This window comes from Mchenga conophoros, linkage group LG15, assembly GCF_057382185.1.
Source record: "Mchenga conophoros isolate Kocher_MC1m ecotype Shallow Benthic linkage group LG15, M_conophoros_male_GT1.1, whole genome shotgun sequence".
In the NCBI taxonomy this organism is placed as follows: Eukaryota; Metazoa; Chordata; class Actinopteri; order Cichliformes; family Cichlidae; genus Mchenga; species Mchenga conophoros.
In genome coordinates this window covers 10,752,229-10,774,774 of record NC_140540.1, presented here as the reverse complement: position 1 = coordinate 10,774,774, position 22,546 = coordinate 10,752,229, and the positions used below count along the sequence as shown (strand labels likewise).

Here is a 22,546-nt window from a genome sequence, read left to right as displayed (position 1 = left end):
AGTTTCACTGGCAACTCATAAGATTGAGAGTCACTTCTATTAACAGCAAATTGTCCTCACAGTTCTGCTGCTTTTTACACATTACACAAGAGAAACATTGTCTTTTACTCTTTTACCTTCAACTCTGAACACAATAAAATCTTATTTCACTGGAATTTTCCAGGCACGTTATCATTTCATTATCTTACATCAAAATAATACATCCCAACCAATTAGAGTAGAAGGTTATTATAGATTACTAAAAGTAGATGTGAAAATTGTTGCTGTTAAACTGAAATTAAAATAAAATTGGATGTAAAACCTGTACTGAAATAAATGTATACAGGAAAACCTATGAATTATAAAAAAAATAATCAAACAGATGCAAAGTTTCAGTAACTGGTTTAAAAATCTATATATTTCTAGTAGACGAATTGTTGTAAATGACTTCATATATAATTGATTTGTCATGATAAAAAGTCTACATGATGTTAAGCAGAAATTGCAACAAATAAAACATAGTTCTATAAAAACTTTGTAAGTGGCTAGAAAGGACTGAGCTGATTACAATGTAGAGCACAGTATGTATAATAATAAGGACAAGGATACTTTCAAAACAGGTCATTTCTTTATTTTACATATAAACCATTTTATAAAGCCTGTTGACCACAGCCTGTATACTAATATAAGCAAAGACATTAGACATTAAATAACACACAAACACACACGGAAATCACTTTTTGGTACGAAAGGGTGTACACATTCATGCCAAACCGGTTTAAATTCAGGCTGAAGTTGAACTTTCCAAGAGAAGGCTTGTATTTACTCGGGGCGTGTCCTATTGTGACAGGACAATCGGTCCGCCAATCAAAATGCGCATTTATGTAACAGGAAGAGATGTTACGAAAACAAGCGCTCCTAACAGCACACACCTTGTTCGCCCCGACATCGGTTACCAAACACTCGAGTTGACTGGTAATTATGTCTTTTTCTATCTTTATATGTTATTATTTTACTGTAAAAAAAATAATTTTGCTGTGTTTTGATAAAAAGCTACACGTCCACCGAAATAAGAAAAAAAAACCGATTGCATTTGTAGGAAGTTGTTGAATAACCTAAGATGCGCGGTTTTACATTATTGTTTAACTTTGCAGCGGCTGGAAAGCTGAGTTTGCTTCTGTCTTATCCTTGGAAAAGGAGGTTTGGATCATCAGTCATGCTGAAAGCTGTGGGACAAGTGTTGTTCTCAACTGGTCTGCAGAATCCGAAATTCACTGCAGAGGAGAAAAAGGTAAGTGCTCTGCAGTTTAGCTCATAAAACAGAATATTGGACCTTTGGTCTGAGCTTGTCCCCACTGTCACGGGACAACAGGGTGATGTGCATTAAATGAGTGCTTGATGTTCAGTTGACAGCAGAAGAAACCACAGTAAACTTGGTTAAACTATTAACCCCTGTGTCGTGTGTGCACTGCGTTATGCATATTTCCACTTTTTGATTTTTTAGTTCTTGTGATGCCGAATTTATCCAGTAGATCATCCAGATGTTTGTGCTAAATATAAACAAGAATAAAGACCAATTCGAGAAAGTCTTGTCTGATATAAGATTTGTAACTGATTAACGGCCCTTTTTTTGTTGCATTATTAATTTCATAACGAGCTAAATATTTTCAAGTGGTGAAATGTGTGAACTGCAGGCAGGTCAGTTCACACCCAGACTCTTCTGTAATGAAGCTGTGCTATTGTAATAGCACAGCTTCATAATAGCACGTATACAGCTGGCATCATCTGGATGCCAGCTGTATACGCTGGATAAGCTGTATGTGTTATTCTAAAACCTGTATATACAGCGGGGGTGGAACTACAGGAGGGGCAGACAAAAGAAATGTCTGACAACAGAAATTTTCCATTTTGCTTTAGTGCATTTTAAATGAACGTTGGCCCAGAGAAGAAGGTAGTGTTTCTGGATCATGTTTCATATATATATTCATGGATAGTGAACCGTGTTCATAGACAGTGATTTATGGAAGGGCTCCTGAGTCCATGCAGTGATTTCCATGACAGACTCGTGCCTGTTTTTAAAGCAATGCTGCCCGAGAGCACAAACCTCACAAGAATCCAGAATTGATTTTGGGGCCTTTTCTCGTGCGCATGGAGATTTCTCCAGATTCTGAGATTTTTTTGATATTATGTATTGTAGATGATGAGATATTTAAAGTCTTAGATGTTCTTTTTATTCTGTGTCATGTTACTGATGTGCTGACAGTTAACCTAATTGGTGCAAAATTTTCCTCCAGATGTTACTTTTTAACACCACCAACACCACCTTGAAACATGTTGCAGCCATCAAATTCAAAATGAGCCAATGTTTTTCTTAAAAGTTTTATATTTTCTCAGTTTCAGCATTTGATATATTTTTTCTGTTCTATTGTAATGAAAATATGCTTTTATGAGTTTTGCAAATCATTGTGTTATGTTTGCTGTGTGAAATTTTCACACAGCAATTTTTTTCACACAACTCCAGTTTTCTAGATTTGTGGCTAAATGAGTCATATTTTTGTTGTAACACACATTTGAAGAAAAAATGGGATTGTCTTTTTCACAGTTTCGAGGTATTTTGTATACATAATCTTGGATATTTTTTAAAATTGCTCATTAATAATCAATTGTCATCCTCATTGTGCACCTGTGTGTGGCAGGGACAGGACTATGAAATCCGCACCTACCAGCCCACTAAGTGGGTGAGCACCTCTGTGAGCGGGATGCAGCTGGAAGCAGCCTTGTCTACTGGCTTCCGTAGACTCTTCAACTACATCCAAGGCAACAATAAAAACAGTGAGTTTCATGTTACTGCTATCACCTTCACGCAAGGTAAGCTGAGCCTGTGTTGCTGAGGCTGTGCGAGTTTTATTTTGTGGCGCTGTGGCAAATCTGTTACAAAACCTACACGTCACAATGGCAGTATTTTAATGTTGCACAATAAATTTACAGAGAACTGGGGTTCCAAGGCATCAATGGATGGAAAAGTCGGAGAAAGTGCACTTTCGTTCCTGCTCAGCACTTTGCAACAGTTCCTCCTGTCTTACTTTTGCCTTGCTCAGCAGTTTGCAGCAATATTTATGAGAATATATATTGTTTGTGTTGCTGGCTCCTGAGGTCAGCAGCATAAGGAGATTGTGATCTGTAAACATGGCGTTTAATCCCATTCATCTGGCGCACATCGTGGTTACAGCCCAACCATCTGTACAGCTGTCACCATTCACCAAAGTTTCGATTCACCAGCTGTAACATCTGTAAATCTTACACAAGCTGGTTATATTTCAGCCCTATTATCATCATCATCATCATGTTTGGCATGTGCGGCTACTCTTTTTTTTTTTTTTTTTTTTTTCTTTTTTTTTTTCTTTTCAACAAAAGAACCTCCTTTCTTGCTGGTTCTATAGAGGCCAAAGTGGAGATGACGGCCCCCGTGACGTGCTACGTGAAACCCGGGGCCGGCCCTGCATGTGAATCTCAGTTCACCGTATCCTTCTACATCCCAGAGGAGCATCAGGCCACTCCACCCGAGCCCAACGAGCCCGAGGTGTTTATAGAGCACAGGAAGGAGTTGACGGTGTATGTCAGGTAGGGTACAAACAGAGCCGCCAGGTTAGACTTTGGATTGTTTATTTTGTGAAAGTCCAAAACAAATACAGTGATCAGCCATGAGTGGTTTAGTTTTTTTTTTCTTTAAAAAAAAAGAAGAAGAAAGAAATCAATCTTTTGTCTATTCCTCCAGGACATACGGTGGTTTCTCCAATGATAACATGAAGCGTGAAGAGCTGCTGAAGCTTATGGAAAGTCTGAAGAGGGATGGAGTCCAATACATCGAGAAACCGTACTACGTAGCCGGGTACGACAGCCCTTTCAAACTGACCAACCGCAGGAATGAGGTTTGGATCCTCAAGAACGAAGAGGAGCAGTAGAGCGTTCCTGGGTCACTCTATCCTATCAAAATGTTAGTGAAGGGAATTTAAATGTGATGATTTGATACATTTCTGTTTGACCAGAAACAAAAGTTAGATTTGTTACTTACACTAAAAGTTACTGATTACTCACTGAAAAACTTGATAAGGAGACTAATTACACGACAACTAGAGGTCCTGTCGGCCATGTGAAGCAATATAACCAGCAGGTGGAGCCAAGTAGTCAAGAAAATGTTTCTTATGTTAACGGAAAACCCCACAAGTACGTCTTAATTAAAAAATATATATATTTTTTTAATGAATATTTTCAAAATACACTAATTTTAGGCTTTTGATTGTGCATGTTGCTAACCTCCTTTTTCACAGCAGATGTTTGCGCCTGACAGGGCAGGGACAGCACCCATGTGACTGATAACATTCACAGTGTGAGCCGGGTCCAGGGGGGGCAGTGTAGGCTGGCTCACTGTGGGAGCACACTGTGTACCTTTCCTGTGTGCGACGGACACGAAGCTTCTTGCTTTTCATTTACACTCCCACACTAGCAGGTGAGAGCAGCCACGTGTCACTCAGGCGACGCTGCTTAGATTTGCCGTGTCATCAGATGTTTCCATCAACAAAGATCTGTTTAAGTCATGCTGACACCATAAATATATCTATTTTAGGATCACTGGCTGCACTCAGAATATGTGAGACTTTCAAAAGTAAACCAGAATATATATATATATATATAGTCTTTCCTGCAGGTCTTGTTGGAAGACTTAGTGAAAACAGTTAACCCATAATCATGAAACACAATTTCAAACAAACAGTTTCAGCTGCTTTTTCCTGCAACGTCAAGTCGAAGCCTTTGCTGTGAAAAATGTTCAAATAACATGGCAACTAACTGCTACTTGTTTACACTCGCATATTGATGTGACAGGACTGTGTGTAGGAAACAAAGAAAGCAAAGGAAATGTTCGTAGTTGGGTTTTTAAGTCAGTCCTAAAATAATACTAGTGCCTTTATGGACATTAAAACACAGATAAATCCAGTCATCGCTGTGTGTAAAAGTGCAGTCTGACGGCTATTAGATGCAACTGTGAGGCTTTGTCAGTTAGAGTTACGTGAATCAGCAGTCAAAATGGGGGGAAAAATAGTTTTTTGCAGTTTAGTGAGGACTCGCAGTCCATAAAAAAAAAAAAAATAAATAAATCTACACAAAAATTATCAGTGCATCTAAAAGTGCAGAAGCCTCATATTTGTTTTCACTGAACTTTGGAGTATAATATTTGCACACGCCACGAGTTCAGCCTGTGAAAATGTGTCTCCTGGTACTTGGATTTGAGTCGCATTAAGAAAGGGATCGCATCAAATCCATTATGACCAGAGGGATCAAGTGCAAGGGATTAAGCATTAAACATATTTTGACTTTGTAGATCAGCTGCACAGTTTAGCAGAAGGTTTGTGTTGTCAGTCAGCTCTGGGAAGGTGACTCTGCCTGGCAAGCGGCCGAGCGTCGGTAAATCTCAGTTTATCTGCTCTCAGGCCTCACTTACTGCCACTGCGACCGCATATGCATCCATTGTGATGAATGGCTGGGCCCGTCGCAACACGTCTCATAAGCTGTCATTTTTGTCAATGAATATAAATGTGTGTTTAACCAGCTTTGTGCTCAATTGCTCAGACTGACCATTTTTGGTTTAATATTGACAGAGAGCTAATAAAAATGTGCCTTTTTTCTTTTATATCTTCATATAATCATTAAGTGTGTGTGTGTGTGTGTGTGTGTTTATTACTCATAGTAGTACTCGGATGAAGAATGATGGCACGAGCAATGCACTGATAAGAATATTGGGAAATTTGAAAGTTTACATAATGTAAATTGTCTTATCTAATCAATAACTCATGATTAAACCATTATTCGGATCATAAATGTGCATTTAAGTATTTGTCATTTGTATTTCCTGCTGGGCTTTTTCAGTCACAGATTCCAGTTTCACGTGTTCAGTAACAGATAAAATCTGGATCGTCCTCGGCGCTCGTATCGATCGTTTGTCAGCCGCGGCTCACTTCGCCCTTCCTCACCTCACCTCACGTCTCCTCTCGCGCCCTCGTCGCTCTCAGCCCGATGTCTGCTGAGTCACTCATTTTATTTGTGGCAGAATTGTTCCCAATATCATGTTCACACACTCAGCAGAAATTATGTATTTTTTTTATCCTCTGTTCATGCATACACACACGCATATTGATCTCGTTGGCCGTGCTCAGCAAAGCGAAACATGCTGTGGAGGGGATCGGTATAATGAGGCTCACTGTTTTAATCTAAACACCACAGTTTTGTATTTTAATTTTATCTCCTCCCCTCCAGCCTGGCGGAGACTAGAGCTGATCATGTGAAAGTACTTTCATTTTCTGGTGAGATTAACTGGAGAAATTTACTGTTCAGTATGGACGCAACAGAAACTGTGTGGATGTAGTATTCATATCTCATAATGCACATGTAAGAACTCTTTGTCTTTGAGATTAATATAACTCCTGCCATTCATTAACTATAGTACTTTGGCTCAGCTGACTGGTGAATGAATGCTAGAGTTTAACACAGTTCAGACAGAAACACCTAAACACCAGTATTGGAAAGGTTTGGGTGAAGGGAGTTTACATAGCTGCTGTAAGTGGGTCCCCAAAAACTGTTTTCTTCTGTGGTTTAAGCCCTTATGAGTTAAAGTGGATAAACTAAGTATTTAGCTTGATTAAAACACTTTCTTCTACTATTATGCTTTTTTTTAAATAGCATTCTTGTTGGAATCTTTAAATACTTTCACATTGTAAAATTTTATGCCCTCCAAATCAGTCCATCCACCTTTCTTTCACTTATCCAGATTTGAGAAGGTGCTGGAGTCTATCCCAGCTGTCATATGACGAAAGGTGGGGGGTACACACATAGGTCTAACACATTCAGTCACACCTATGGTCAGTTTAGACTAACCAAATTACTCAACATGCACGTCTTTGGATTGTGATGAAGCCAGAGTAACCGGAGAGAACACGCTCCAACAACTCCACACAGAAAGGTCCCAACCTGGATTTGAATCCATGTGAAAATTATTAGCATGAAAACGGTGGTTAGCACTATTGCCTCACAGCAAGAAGGTCCTGGTTTGATTCCCCCATCTGACCGGAGTCTTTCTGTGTGGAATCAAGTGCAAAAAAGCTAGATGTTTAATAAGTGAAGCAGCACTCTGTTCTCCAGCCTAAACACATGTGGTTACTATTCCTGGCCTCCCTGCGATCAGCCCTGCTTTATTTGCCATGACTTATAAACACTCTCCATTGAGTGGTCTTGAATGTAAAAAGACGAGGGGAAGCGGTGAAGTGTCAATAGTGTGATTATAGCTGCGGGGAGTTCATATTGATTCCTGTCTCGCAGCCAGATGGACGCTGCGTCAGAGGGCAGGTGGCTGCTGAATCAGAGGTGACGGGGCTTCATTTAAAATACTAAGACACTGTCTGCGTTTCTGTTCCCCTGAGAAGACTGACGGGCCAGTGGCGCAATGGTATTTATAGGTGTCTCTCTGCAGGACGTTGATGCAGGAATATTGAGAAGTTGCAGCGTCCTGTCTGGATGGCTCAGCGCTAACTGGGAGTCACGCGAGAGGCTCTAACCAAGTGTGTCCTAATAGGATGTCCAGAAGGAATATAAGTGATGACCCCTGCAGAAGGAGCAGGGTGAATAATGGGAGTTTTCCAGATGACGGACGAGTGTGGGTGCCATGGCGACGGCGCTAATGAGGCTGTGATTTGGGGTGTTGAGCAGGCAGATGGCCGTGAATCTCTCACACGCACACACACACGCACGCACACACACACACACACACACACACACACACACACACACACACACACACACACACACACACACACACACACACACAGAGAAATGACACAGAGATGCGTTCTTTAAATATCACCTTGTTTTTATTACACAGACATACACGAGAGCGTTAGCAGCCTGCCTTCAGCTCCACTCCCACTACTTCTTCTGTCCTCTCTGTCTTTTCACAAGCACAGATGCTTTCAGGAGCGCTCAATCACAGCCTGGTGGGCTCTGGGAGACACATTATTTGGTCACAGGTGATTAACACACAGGCTGTTATGGCTGTTAGGAGGTTATGAAGTCTCACGACTGTCACCACGTTTATTCAGCCGTGAGCACCAGTGTGGCATGACTTCAGATTAAAGGCTGGTTAAAATTGATATTATCTTTTTGATGCGTCTTTAACAGAATAACGGCTCGCTGGGGTCAGCCAGCTAAATGTGGCTTTTTGATTTCTCTGGTTAACCCCTAACCTCTCTTTCCTGTGCCTCAACCACCCGTCAGCTGACTCTGACCAGTTAAACCATACCGACGCCCTCCTATGTGAAAATAAATAATCTACGAAAAAGGAAACCACTCCCTTTCAGCAAACAGAGGGTTCTAAAAAAAATGTACAAAGTCTTTGAAAATAGGTCAAGTGTGACTTAAAACTCAATTCTCTATTTATTTACATATAGAACCATATAAAACTGCAAAAGGATAAACAGAAAGGTCAACAGCATTATAGAAATTATTTAGAAATCTGCCCCCACAGGGTCTGGTGGATCTTCTCGGAGCGTATGCACGGGGGTGTCAGACTATCGGATTGCTGTCACGTCCAACTCCGTTTCATTTTTCAAGCTCTTTGGTAACCCACACGATCACTAAAAGATAATAAAATATTCTTTTACTCTAATGTTATCATTTCTTACTTAACTTCCAAACACGTGACATGACATGATGTAATTGGTTTATTAAAACATTTTTTTTTAATTCACCAAGAAAAAAAAACTGTGCACAGTGCAAATTCTACAAACTAACTTTTATGAGCCTTTTCAGAGAGTAATTTTGATGTTTTGGTTGAACCTTCGTATCCCCCAACAATTTTTCCACACTGTTCCCTGTCACTAGGTGGCAGCACTGAGCCCTCTGCACTTCCTATGGACCCCTGAACACACCAGCTCTGCAAACTAAAACCACCGATCAAAGAGTGGTAACCGTAGGTGAAGTTGTACCGCGGAGCCACCTGCTGTACCACGTCCTCGCGCCCGTTCCACATATTGATTGGCTGTTTGAAGCCGACACTTGCAAGCCACGGTGCTCTCAAACACTTCCCACAGCCAGCAGAGGAAAAGCAGAAACTGAAAACAGGCGAGCCTCCCGCACACTTTTACATTCCACTCTCTCCTAGCTACGTAGCACCACAGCAGCAAAGTTAAGCGAACAGTCAGTGACTTCTCCATTCCTTCAATTCACTTAAGTTTGCCATCTTAACTTTTAGTCCTTTGGTGAAACTAAAAGGACTCCTGCGGGATGAAGTTAGAAAGAAAAAAAAAAAAAAAAAAAAAGGCAAACAAAACTAGGAACACCAGGTCTAAAAGAAACACTATTCTTTGAACAAAAAAAGGTGAATCACCAAACGAAGGAAAGAATGAGAATCATGGCAGTCTTAAAAAGCTGGAGCAGGTCCACTTCTCTGCTTCAGACTGCGCTCTGTCCGGTCCGTGATGGAGCTGCATCCAGGTCCCGCATCAGGACCAGACATGTCCACTCCCTCAGAGGGGCGGGGGTGGAGCTCAGGAAGGTGTCTCTAGAGGGCCTTGTGTTGGGCTCCTCTTCCAGCTCCCTGCCTGGTTACAACGAATAAGTTCAGCTCCCCAAAGCTAAGGGGCGGCTCCTGCTCTTTTAACTTCTGCTTTCTTCGGATAAAGTGCCATTGGAGTCTTTGAGCACAGGGACAGCCTGAGCTGCTGGCTGAGACAGACTTTCTGCCGTGTCTCCGTACTCGCTCTCAGCCAGTTCCCCGTCCCGCTCGCAGATTACTGTCATCGGGCTGCTGAGGATTCGGCTGCGGGCGTTGTACTTGCTGCTGGCAGCTGAGGGCGGCGTCCGAGAGCGCCCGTACTTAAATCCGCCCATTGAAAAGGGCGACGAAGTCGGCGAGGACAGGGTAAAGACATCATAACGGCCCCGCTCGTCAGCTGCCCTCTTACCCCGGCCCGGGGAACCGGCCGGGCTGTGCAGGGCCATCGGTGAGGAGGGAGAAGCAGTGGGGGAGTCCAGCGCCGATTCGGAGCGCGTTCGCTGGGAGCGTGGGTCAGTGGAACGAAGCATTTCGGCAGCAGACATCCTGAAACTGGTCTCAGAGCGGCTTCCCTTTTTCAGGAGAAGTGCCTTGAAGGTGTCGCTGCTGGTTGAGGACTTGCGGAGATTGCGCTGGATGGATCCCGACTGACGGGGCAACGACGACGTCATCCCTGGAGACAGGCTCGTCGGGGTGGTGGGTGGAGATTGCGAGTGGCTCCCAGGCCGGGTCTTGTCTTCCTCGGACTCCTTGCGACCCAGGACCTTGCGCTTTGACCTGTGGAAGAAAAGATGATTTTAAAATAGTCTTGAGGAATTCTACTGAGTGAGCGAGCGGAAGCACGGCTGATCAAATTATTTTAGGGCAAATAAATGCTGACTCGACAGAGCAAAATACAGGACTAAGTTACTGGGGCAGTGTTGTCAGGGAGCAATGAGCTCAGATTTAACTATTCATCCACGGGATTTCACACATGTAAGCCCACTCTTTTTGATGTTTGTGCTGCAGCTTAAAAAAAAAGATTACATTTAAAACTCTGCTGCCCACGTTCCACAAATCTTTGTCCCAAATTTGCCATATGTCAGCACTGCCCCCAGCAAACAAACATGGCGGCGTATCTCGGAAACAAACCAGGGCTAAGGAGCAGAAGAAGAAGAGTTACACATTTCAGGTTAAAAGAAATTCGGTGAGGTTTTACAGCAGAAGCTGCAGAAGCTGCAACGCTGCATGAAAGCTCAGACGCGGCACAAAACAAACTGAGGAAAGCGCCCAGAGCTGTTTTAATCACATGAGGACGAGGCGGCCTCCTCTCAGCAGGAGGCGGTTGGTGGTTGTTGTGGTCGGTATCAGCATAGTCTGCTGCACCACTCATCCTTGAGTGTTGATAACTCCTGCACCAAAGCATGGCAATAAAAGCTGCAACTGGCAGAATTAGGAGGCGTTAGGGCTTGAGGCGAAAACAGCCTTATTAATCCGTGTCTGTGATACCGGGGGTGGCGGGTTGCACCGAGGGATTACTGCTGCTAATCCCAAGGCAGCATCAGCGTGGCGGTGGTGAAAACAAGGCTCGCTAATTAAAGGAAAGGGGCTACTTGCCACTACGCACCTCTCTAGAAACACTGCACCCATTCCCTCTCTGCACAGTGGAAGAAGAGAGGAGAAACATGATTAACGGAATTACAACTACACATTCTGTGATAAGGGAGACAAAATTCTTTAATCCTCAGATTAGATCGTTGGAGGGAAATCTTCCCTAAAGGGCAAATAACCTGTGGGGATGTACAGCGCTGTGTGAAGGTCAAAAAAGTGCGAGGGAGGACTGAAGGGATGGAAATGGTTTGTGTGAGAATCTAACGCTGCAAAATATGTCTGTGCCCTAAATTCAACCTCCATCTAGCGTCATCCGCTGTGAGCTCCCTTTCCACATTAGCCCATCAGCATTACATAAGACTTTTCTCACGCACAATCCCACGTGCGTGCACATCCAAACAGAGAGCGCAGGTGCCAATCCCAGTTATAGAGGTAAACAAGGAGGCAATATAAGCATGGCTGCAATGGATCGATTTCTTTCTGCTGGCTGGATTACATTCGGTTTGGAGGATTTCTCTCACAACGAACTTGTGTTTTCGGCCGCTGCTGTGAAGGAATTTCAACTCGAGGCTTTTATTACTCTGATTTCACAGACAGTGAGAGAGAAAGGACGGGGGAACGTGAAGGTGAACGAAAATAAAAACAAAAAGAACTGGGCAGGTGGTATTACAGGGGTGTTACAGTTAATACCCGGTGCTTCCACCCTTGAACAGTTCTCGATTGAATTTACAGTTTAGGGCACTTTTTGCAGATTGAATTTGTGCTAGTTCATTCTTTTGTTTGAGGGATCTTCTTTAGTTTTAACAGCACCGCTGGGAAACGGTCATCACTTCCCAAATCTGCAAAATTATTCTATATCTCCCACGCTGTGAGGGTGCGATAGATGGAGGAGGAGGAGAGTGGTAAACAAATGCTGCCTTGACTACAAACGCACACACGCTTACACAATATTCACGTTTAATTAGGCAGCGCAATAAATGATACATGCACACGTGACGTGGGGACCATAAATACAGCAAAATGAAATCCTGGGACGCTTAAGAGAACTCCCCAATGCTGCTGCTGCTGCACGTGACCGCAAAACCCAAACTGGCGGGCTGCATGAGAAATTTATGCCTGTGCCGCCTTCAGTCACAAGAGCACGTATGCAGTATATGTCAGAGACGGCGGAGCGGCGTGTAGACGGAGAAACGGAGAATGAGAAATGTCTCCAGTGGCCTCTAACCCAGATTAGGACCAGAGGGTGTCGAGTAGTAAATTATGGATGAAGCAACAGCCTTTTTTCCCCTTCTTTCTTTTTTCTTGCTAAAAATGAGCAATTGTAATCTAACTACACTCACAAACGCTTAGTATACAAATTAACCATTGCCTTCATGCTTCACAGCCCTTCACTGGCCAGAGATCGGCTTTCTGACAGATGTGTACTCTTCTGTATGGGATAATGCTGGATAAAGTTATGACAGAGGTGGAGGGCAGAGAGTGGGGGATGACTGAAAAACACAAATCAAGGGTTTATGAGGATGTTGGAAAAGCAGGAATGACAGAGAGGGCAGGTGGAGAGGAAAGAAAAGTAGGAATAATAGGAAGCAGGACTAGATCGGGGAAATAAATTATGTATCCAGAGCCGAGGTGGGTGAGGAGAAAATAAGTTGCTGTGGTGCTCTAAAAATGAGCAGGGCGACAAGGACATTAGACGAGTGCATCGTCGTACCTGTGAATGGCGGCGAAGAGGTCCTCTGTGGTTCGGGGTCGCGTGGGAGTCGGGGTTACCATGCTCTTCTCGGACGCCCCGTTTGCTGACGGGGCTGGAGACGACTCGGCCGTACTGGATTCAAAGACGTCACCTGAGGTCAGGGGGGATATACAATTTACATCCAACACAGTCAGGAGAGAGCAGACTTTTAGGGAGCACACACTCCTACATCCATCCTGTCGCATTAACCTGGCCGCCTATGAAATCTGAAGTCGTACGGAGGAGATGTCCAACTGTCTCCTTACATTTTCTTCCCTCTCTAGATATTCCTCTTCTTTCATTTCCTCTAGTTTAGCTTTTTCCCCCCTCCTCCTCCTCCTCTTCCTCTTAACCTCCGCGCTCACGTCTGAGCTTCGACTGCCTGAGCCGCTGCAGGCAGTCTCACTTTACGCTCTCCCCATCCTCCCCTTCATCCCCTTACCAGATCCGTTCCCCTCCCCTCCGATACGACCGGGCCCCTCCCCCCTGTCCCTCCAACCACATAAAGCATCTCCTTTGGGATACTTACCCCCCTTCCCTTAACTCAGAGAGGGAGTGGGACAGAAGGACAGCTGAGTAGGAAAAACACGGGCTGAGCGATTAACACAAAAAGAGAGAGAGAGAGCAAGAGAAAAGGCAGAGGGGCAAAAATGAATATTTGGACAGAAGAGAAGGATGGATGGTGGAGAGGACTCGAGTAGACAGCGGAGGCTGAGGTGTGTGTACGTGTGCAGCAATGCGGGAGGGGGGACAAAAAAAAGAAGGGGGACAGCAGCCAAAAGAGATCTCCGCATACAAAATATAGAAGGAGGAGTAGAATAAAGAGTAAGCGGGATGATTGCACGAGGCTGCAGAGCTGCTGTCCCAGTGATAAGCCGTCGATCCCGCTTCGTTTTCACACTTTTCAAACCTTTAAAAGCTTCTGCCTTCAAGTTTAGCTCGCTTGCTTAGGGGCAAAATAAATTTTACAGCAGCTCAAAGGAACCCATTGCACAACCCTCAGTCTGCTGGATCACTTCTAACCTCTTAGGATTTTGGCAAATAAGTACATTAAGGCTTTCTGCTTCCGTTTCTGCATTTCTGCGTTTGTTTTGTGGAAACATATTCAGTAAACTACGAGTCAGACTCACCTGCCTCGTCGTCCTTGGAGCTGATGGACCCTGTGGTGCTGCTCGCCCCATCACAGTCCTCTTCCTCTTCTTCATCAGCCTCTCCGTTGGTATAAAGCCCAGAGGCATTACTCGTCTCCTTGCTAACAGATGTAGTGATACAAGACTCGTATCGGGTTTCAGTGAATGCTCCTTTGCGCTCTGCTAAATGCTCTAAAGTGTCTTCTCTCTCCTCCTGATGCTCACCGTCCCCCTCTTTCACCTCTTCTTTTGTTTGTCTTCGCGGAGAATCTACTTGGTCTTCTGTTTGGGGGATGTTAGTCTCTTCCTGCTGAGATGGAAACAGTTTATTTATTGTTTGGGGGCTTACTGGTGGGACAAGGGAAAATTTGGGCTTCTTGGAGACTGCTGGGGGTGGGGCCTTCTGCTTGATGGGAGAGCTTTCGTGGCTCTGTGCGGGACTGGGCAATGCTAGTGCCTCCTCTTTTTCATTCCCATTCACAAGTGTGTAACTCTCATCATCAGCTTTTCCATTTACGATGGCAATGTCCGGTGAGTCCTCTGTGATGCTGTCATCCAGTGACAACTCTTCCAGGAGCTTTGACACAGGCGATGGTGAGGAATAATGGGAATCCGCTTCCAGAGAGCTGTTCAAAAGGGGTAAGACAGTGGGATGCTCCTGAGAGTAACAGCTATCCAGGCTCAGAGGCTTTAGCCCCTGAAGGAGGTCCATCCCTGTTTTCTCAGCTTTGTTGTCATCTGTGATCTCCTTCTCTGGTCGCTTGACTGAACGAAGCTGAACGCTCTGAAGTGCAAATGGTGTGATGAGGGGCTTAGGTGAGTTTGTGGGACTGTTAGAAGGAGCTTCTTTAGGAGCATCATTTAGTGCCTTCTTAAAAGATGGGGAGGAGGAAGCTGTAACAGTAGCCAGCAGAGGAGGAGGAGGAGGTGGGGGTGGTGGAGGAGGAGGGGGACTGAAGCTCCCATTGGGAGATGAACTCGGGTGAATCAGCATCTCGGGGGATGGAGGTGGAGGGAATTCCGGGGAGGTGGAGCAAGTAGAGTTCAGGCTTAGAGAACCTCCCTGGGGAGTGGTTGGCAATGGGGGAGCTGGTGGAGGAGTCAGGGAAGCTGTGCTAGAGCTTGGCGGTAGAGGGGGAGGGAAGGGTGGAGGTGGGCTGAGAGGGGTGTTGGGAGTTGAGGAGGAGGAGAAGAGGAGAGGTGGTGGTGGAGGAGGAGGACCGTTGCTCTTAAGTGAGTCTGAAGTGTTGGAGGAAAGGGAGGTAGAAGAGGAGGACATGGAAACTGATGAGAGGAGAGAGGACTTCCTCTCGGGGACTTTGGGTTTTGGCCGGCCGCCCGAGGGAGACATGGACCTGGCGAAGGCGGGCACTGGGGTTCCAGCTGTGGGAGTGTTGGACTGGCTGGAGTAGCCACTAGATGGCGAGGTGAGTCTATGCACCCGGTCTGGGGAGGAGGTGGAAGCTTTGGGCTTCGCCGACACCTCTCGCTCCTGACCTGGAGCTCCAGGGATCTGACTTTTGTGAATCCCTCCTCCATTCTGTAAGACTCCTGGGTGAACGCCGGCTGACATGTTATCTGCGGCATGGGCTGGGGGTGTCTGCTCCCCCTGGTCCGAGTTGTTACGAGGGTAGTCCATGTAGTAGCCCCAAGAGTCGGCGTAGTCAGAGCGCAGGCTGCTGGTGTCACTGTGGGCAGGTGTCACATGGCATAGAGAGTACACACTAGACACGCCGCCGCAGTTTGCGTTAGCTGCTAGTGATGCTGCGGAGCTGCCTGCACTGATGCTGCTGTGACTGCGCGGCCTGAGGACCCAAGGGTCATCATAATCGCTGCTTGGGCTGTGAGAGGTTGATGATGGCGACGCACCCTTTCCCTTCCCTCCTCTCAACCCCATCTGCAGGCTCTGCTGCAAGCTTGCAATTAGAGTTTCATTAAGTGTCGTACCCCTTTCCCCATTAGCACCGTTGATGGCGCTAACGCCTCCGGGGGGCATTTTTGCAGCTGGCTTGCGTCTGAGAGAATCCGTGCGAGCTGGTGGCAGGGGAGGCTTCTTGGATTTGCGTAGGGAGATGCTGCGTGACAGCGAGCGGTCACTGTACAGGCTTCCAGAGTCCTCCTGATTGGCCATCTCGCGGCACTCGTACATGCTGTGTCTGGTGGCCCGGCCAGCTGCCACCCCGTGCCCGCTACCGTGACTGCGCGAGCGCAGGCCTGAGTCCAGGTGCATAGAGGTGTAGTATCCATCATTGTCCTGGGAGTAAAGAGAGCTGGAATCAGTAGTGGTCCTAGAGGACTGATCCAGGCTGCCATAGAGCTGGTTGATTGGAGTGGAGCAACTGGAGGTCAGAGTGCGGTGTGGAGCCACCACGTTTTCTGGTGTGTCGTAGATCCAGTTCTCCTCCGGCAGACAAGATGGTGGAGTGGGGGCCAAGGTGCTGTGGCTGTGGGTGCTACTGTCAGAGTGACCTGACTCACTGGCAGGTGCTCTGACTTTCAGGCCACTATCCTGTGCTGTGTGAGTAGGAGTAGACGTGGCCAAGGCAGGGCAGGTGGAGCTGTGGGTGAAGGCTGCTGGACTAGAGATCAGCGGGTCAGCATTAGTTGGGGAAGCCAGACTGAGCGCTCGAGCTGCGGGGTAAGCTGAGACCGGGGACTGGGTGAGCTGGCTCGAGGTGTTAAGGGTAATAACCTCAGCAGAACTGGACATGGTGGCATTGGGGATGAACGAGGTGGAATAAGCAGCATGAGGGGAAACCACACATGCCGGACCCCCGCCCCACTCACTGGACAGTGTCCCCTTCAACTCCTGGGACTTGGGCCTGGGCAAAGTTCCTGTCCTCGGGGCGTTTCTCATGTGTACCACAGTATCGTCGACCTGAAGCTTTCCAATTTGCCTCTGCAGATGTTCCTCTGACTTGATGGGTGTGCTGCTATAGATGGGATCGGCACTGAGGGACACTCTTGCGCCCTGTCGGGGCAGACTGTGAAAACGCGACGGGTCTCCATTAAAATGCTGTGGCAGCATCAGTATTCCAGAGCTGTTGCTGCTGGAGATGGATATACTTCCTGTTGAAGAGGAAGCGGATATGCCAGCCATCTGAGCAGCGATTCCCTGTCCTCTCTGTGCTCGAATTCTTCTCATGGACGGGGGCACGATCTTTACTTCTTCTGTCTGACAGCTCGAGTCTCTGGTCACCGAACGTCGGAGAGTTGAGTTGACACTCCCAGTACGGCCAAGTGTGGAGTACTGTCCAGGGAGGAACATAGAATGTGGCCGGAGATCTCCGCCGTGTCCTTTTGCTGTTGTCAAAAAAAAAAGAAAAAGAAAAAAGAAACATATCAACATGTGATTCCTCTTCCTGCTACCCCACCTTCACCCCCCCCCTTGCTATAACTTCTTCAGCCACAAACCTTTCTGCTCTTCTGGCTGGAATGTCAGATAAACTGTGGTCACATGGAAGCTAATTAATTTGATTTGGCGTAACCTGATTTACGTTAATAACTTCTGGTCTTCTTCATTATGGAGAAAAGGATATGAGGAGAGACAGAGAGAAGGAATAGAGGCTCTGCTACTACGCTTCTCCTACGCTGGCTACATCAGATAGAAAAATGAAGTAGTCTCCTTGGGTGCCAGGATAGGCAGCTGGTTAAGCATTAGGCAGAGAAACCCCCCCCAAAAAAACACAAATAGGAACACAGACATACAAGAAGACACGTGTGCATGCCAAGCCAGCCCTGTCATGCACAAGGACAAACATAAAATGCACATAACAGAAAGATGCACACTGAACATACCAGCTAATAAACAAACAGTTTGAAGATTGAGTCGTAAAACGAGAGAGGATGTCTACTGTGTCTCCCATCTGTGGTGGCTTCTACTGTTGATGCTCGTCTTCCAAAACATACACACTCTTGCGTCCTTTCTTCTCTCTCTCTCTCTCTCCATTCGCTCTGAACCACACATACACTCTCCTCCTCCTTTGCTAAAAGCTGGACTGACAGCTCGGCTGTTGCTGCTGCGATAGATTAAGCTGCAGGTCTACTTTGCAGGCAGCTCTGGTGCAAGGAGAGGGGAGGGATGGAGCACTGGGACAATTATCCCGGCCCAGTAATCATGACATTCAGAGGGTGTTGTCAGCTGGGCACTAACCAGACTTTAAAGCTCTTTTCCTATCAGCCTGGGCGATGTTATCGCACAGAGCAATGACATTTCCCTTAAATGGTGCTGTCATCCCGAAGCTCAATGACGTGTAAATAAACATTAGCCATGCGGTGCTGTCAGCAGAACACTGTGTCAGATTAGTGAGCTTAGTACTCGCTTAACACTGGGCTCAGCTGAGTAACTCTGAGGGGACCTCAGCATCTTTACATTTCTAATGTAGGACAGGATGATAATGCTCAGAAAGAGCATGTGAAGGTGGCTTATCGACCTGAGATCAGGGCTTGTTGTCTCATAGATAGTTTATTAATAATCTTATGCTACCAGCATACACTATACAGATATACACAGAGATATACACACATCACAGACAAAAGGACTTCAGAAAGTTGATCCAAATGATCAACCAATCAGAAGCAAAGTCTGACGTTACCTTCTACCATATGACAGAACTGGCAAACTCTGCTGTTATGTTAGAAGTTTTTTAAGCAGTATAACAAAAAGACAAGAAAAACAACAGAACTACAAAAAATGATTTCATAACTTGTTCTTGGCTGCAGATCCTCGGGTGGAGGAGAGTGAATGAGGACAAATGATAATGTAGACATCAGCTGTAGCAGCTGCACATCCTTTATCCAACACTGTGAGCTCACTTGAGTCAGTCTGACCCTCCTGGGCTCGCCAAGTTTCTAACTGTACACAGTTATGTGTGATAAAAGCATAAACCTATAGAGAACAAGGTTGCTGGCAGTAAAGAAAGGAAGAAGAGATGCTTGTCTAGCGTGTTGGGACAGGTCTGTGGACAGCAGAGGGCAACATGTAGCTCCACAGTGATCCATACCTAGCTCCAGGTTGATGTTGTCAGGCAGCCCTGATATAGTCTTTCTGCGTTTGACCTTCTTGGGCCGGCGGGACACGGTGTCAGTGTTAATGAGGGAGCGCCGGATGCTCGCCTGTCGGTCAAACACTGCCCCTGGTAGCCGGGAGGGCGAGAGCAAGGCAGGCGGACAAACAGGCAAACAGCAGTCGGTTAGTCAGAAGGAACAAACTCAACAGACATGCGGAGGGTTTTTGTTTTTTCCAAGTTGGACATGCAACGTCAACAGGGCAGGAAATATTAAGGTCAGTTCAACCAAATTACAAATCAGCATTTTCTTTCCTTGCTTTTATTTTAAGTCTCAAACTGATTTGTGCTTCTAAAAACTTAAGATTTTAGTTTTTATTTATTTTTAAGGATGAATGCATTGCTTTTTTTTTTTTTTAAAAGGATGATATTACTCAAGAGTGTCTTTGAGGATTTCTGTTATATTTATATTAAGGTGCAAAATCACATACTGGAAACCCCTCGTGTGGAACCGGAGACTGTTCTAAACAAATAATAAATGAGAATTTAGCAAAATATGACAGGAGACGTCACAAGTGTAAGTACAGACTACAACACCTATTCCCCTTATCAAGTTAATATGATAAGAGAGGCACCTGAATTTTAACTTTATTTATTTTCATATTTATTTATTAGAGACATTATGTTATATTTTGTATTAATATTATATCATTTAATTTGTACTTTAATTGGTTAGTTACTGTCTTGTAGCAAATGTGAACAAAATTTCCTCTGGGATTAACAAGTTATTTGATTCTGATTCTTCTGATTCAATTCCTGAGAAATGCTAAATATTAAATACCTAAAATCGTTCTTATGTCTGGATATCCAACATATCCAAACTACTAACTGGACTTGAAAAAAAGTCTGCATTTTTCTGAACTAAAGCTGGATTCAAATAGAAAGGTTTAACACTTTCTAGTTAAGTATGATTATGCTCAGTGGTGGGATAAGAGTGATCCACAAAAACATGTTGTGCAGCAAGCATGTGAATCTTCCTCTTCAACACGAGAAAGTTTAGCCTAATTGAGAAAATGCATTGTGTTATTTGGGTGAACTGAACTTTTTCACCAACCAGCCAAAGTGTCTTTTACAACCCACGGAGAGAAAATGGCTGTGATGCCAATCAAAAACAAAAGGAAGGGGTCTGACAAAGAAAACCTTGGCTGGCCTTTATGCAAACTTCCATTACGGGGTATAAACATACATTGATGTAAGATGTGTGAGATGAGAAGTACATGCTCTTACCACAAAGCTCAACATGCGAAAGGACAGATATGGGATGAAAGGTGCTTTCAAACTCACACACGTACTCATGCAAACATGAACTGCTTCTCAATAATCTCCTCGCTCTGAGTCCGGTTTCCCTGAAGGAAGAGTGATATGTCGCTATGAACTGCTGCTCTTTCTGCTATCTCACTAGCTGGTGACAGCCTGCAGGCGTCAGGGAAATAGAAACCGATATAAGGGCGGATAGCTGCGATCACAAATTCCTCCCAAAGTGGCAAAGCCCCTGATCTCTCGGTGGGTGTTTTACTCCTTTTTTCCCACTAATTTGAAGTGACAACACTGATTTGTGTGGCGAGGGACCACGTTAAATGCTAATTAGTGTCAAAAGGCTGTAGATTGCATATATATTAACTGTAACAATAAAATATAGATGTTGATGCTGAACTGAGAGTTATATATAATATTCTGTAACTCTGTAACTTCTGTCGGTGCTGTGCTTTTTTGGAAATCGAATTTCCCAGAGGAACCCACCCGAGGGATTAATAAAGTTCTATCTTATCTTATCTTATCTTATCTTATCTGCGAGTCCATCCCACCGCTGGACTCCTTCCAAAAGAATCTCATGAACAAATCTTAAGATAAGTGTACCTATGAGTGGCGGAAAACCTTGAAAGATGCGGCGCGCTAACAGGGGAACTGAGTTGACACAAATTTGCTGTGTACGAGTGTTTATCTGTCAAACAGCCAGTGATCTGACACAAAGACGATGAAAAGCCTTGACCCTGGCATAAGCTGTCAAAGGACTTTCAGGCATAAACACACGCTCACGCATGCATAAAGGAAGGCAAAGGTCAGTCTGCAAGAGGCATGATGAGAGGAGTGAAGGTAACATAGAGGAGGAAGACATGGTTGAGTGCCACGTGCAAGTTTGACCCCATCTGTGGATGACTGGATACAGTTTTCTATTATTCTGCAATCACTCATTCACAGAAGGTTGATTAAAGGAAATATGTGACTTTTTTTTCTTTTTTTGTAAACAGAAACAGTGAAAACTAATTAAACTAATAAACTGAAATGCAAATTTCTCATGACATGTCAGCATGCTGACACTCTCTTTATCATCGGATACCTCAATCAAACTGCTAAAAAAGTCAGAAATTTCCCTTAATAGCAAAAGGCCTGTCAGTGAGATGGTAATGCAAAATAAGAGACACCAGGGACGAATGAGGCCGATTAAACTGTACAAAAATGGAGCTACGGATGGATCGGGACATTGGTTCTCAACCTGGCGATGAAGAATGGTTGCTACTTGCTAGCAGTTGAGAGACGGACTGAATGAAGTCATGAGGTGTGACATACCTGTGACATTGATGGCAACTATGTCTGTGGGTACGGCCTGAGCTGCCCGCCTCATCTTCTCCTCTGGGGTGGGGAGGAGGGCAGCCTTGTTCCATACCACCTGTCCGTCAGGGTCGGACCCCTCCCCTCCTTCGCCCATGCCCTGTGGCGTCTGAGACCTCATGGAGAGCTGAGATTTGTCATCCTCCAGCGATGAAGCGGTGGACTGATTGAGAGAAAGATAACATGTTAATGAGGGGTAAAGCTGAAGAAAGAAATACTAGAAAGAGAGGAAAGGAAAGAAACAAGGAAAGAGGTAACATGATGCGACACAATGAAAGGCAATACATAAAAATAGCATCAGATCGAAGCATAAAAGTTATTACTAAGAATAAATGTCTATATAACGGTATAAAAGGTGAGTGGAAATAAATATCATAGGATTTACTAGTCAGAACCATAAATGACAGATTGTGCCAATATGAGCTGAACAAACTTTAATATATTACACTGCTGTGACCTTTAGAAGCTTGCGGCCCCGTAAACATCCTATCCAATGGAAACGGTCAACCATGCACACACAATCACACAAATAAACACCCGCCACAGAGAACTGACAGAGCAGTCGGAGATTGGAGGATAAAAGCTACAGAGCAACAGTGGGGAGAGACACAGAGAGAGAATCACTCATGCAGTAAACTGTGCTGACACGTTAAGGGCCCTGGATTGTGAATTTACGGCAGAAAGCAACAGACAGCGGTGCTTTACCCCAGTGTCCAGGCTTGAAGTTGAGCAGTTAGTCCAGAGCATGGCAGCAATGTTGTTTAGGTTGATGTGAGTGCCATTTGTGTCACTTTTTCCAAATGATTCTAAATTGTAGTAATTATAGGTAGTTACAAAATCC

The 22,546-nt window shown here is 45.0% G+C and overlaps 2 protein-coding genes across 9 annotated transcripts in view; one reads left to right on the top strand and one right to left on the bottom strand.

Moving 5' to 3' along the window:
- Positions 1-851: 851 nt before the first annotated feature.
- hebp2 (heme binding protein 2) lies at positions 852-5,853 on the top strand. The gene is made up of 5 exons (XM_085247555.1): positions 852-954; positions 1,134-1,270; positions 2,676-2,811; positions 3,420-3,600; positions 3,755-5,853. The coding sequence occupies exons 1-5, from the start codon at positions 852-854 to the stop codon at positions 3,939-3,941; spliced, it is 744 nt and encodes a 247-aa protein (XP_085103681.1). The 3' UTR covers positions 3,942-5,853.
- A 2,005-nt stretch (positions 5,854-7,858) lies between these two features.
- The window catches only part of nhsl1b (NHS-like 1b), a 100,995-nt gene continuing 86,307 nt past the window's right edge, over positions 7,859-22,546 (bottom strand). For 4 of the 8 annotated variants that reach the window (XM_085248219.1, XM_085248221.1, XM_085248224.1 and 1 more), the window contains exons 4-9: positions 21,664-21,868; positions 19,033-19,164; positions 14,030-17,332; positions 12,879-13,011; positions 11,184-11,213; positions 7,859-10,354 (exon numbers count right to left, since the gene is read on the bottom strand). In XM_085248219.1, the coding sequence (XP_085104345.1) occupies positions 9,679-10,354; positions 11,184-11,213; positions 12,879-13,011; positions 14,030-17,332; positions 19,033-19,164; positions 21,664-21,868 (4,479 nt within the window). In that variant the 3' untranslated portion in view covers positions 7,859-9,678. The remainder of the gene's footprint in view (positions 10,355-11,183; positions 11,214-12,878; positions 13,012-14,029; positions 17,333-19,032; positions 19,165-21,663; positions 21,869-22,546) is intronic. The other 4 variants (XM_085248220.1, XM_085248225.1, XM_085248222.1 and 1 more) reach the window with 3 other exon arrangements.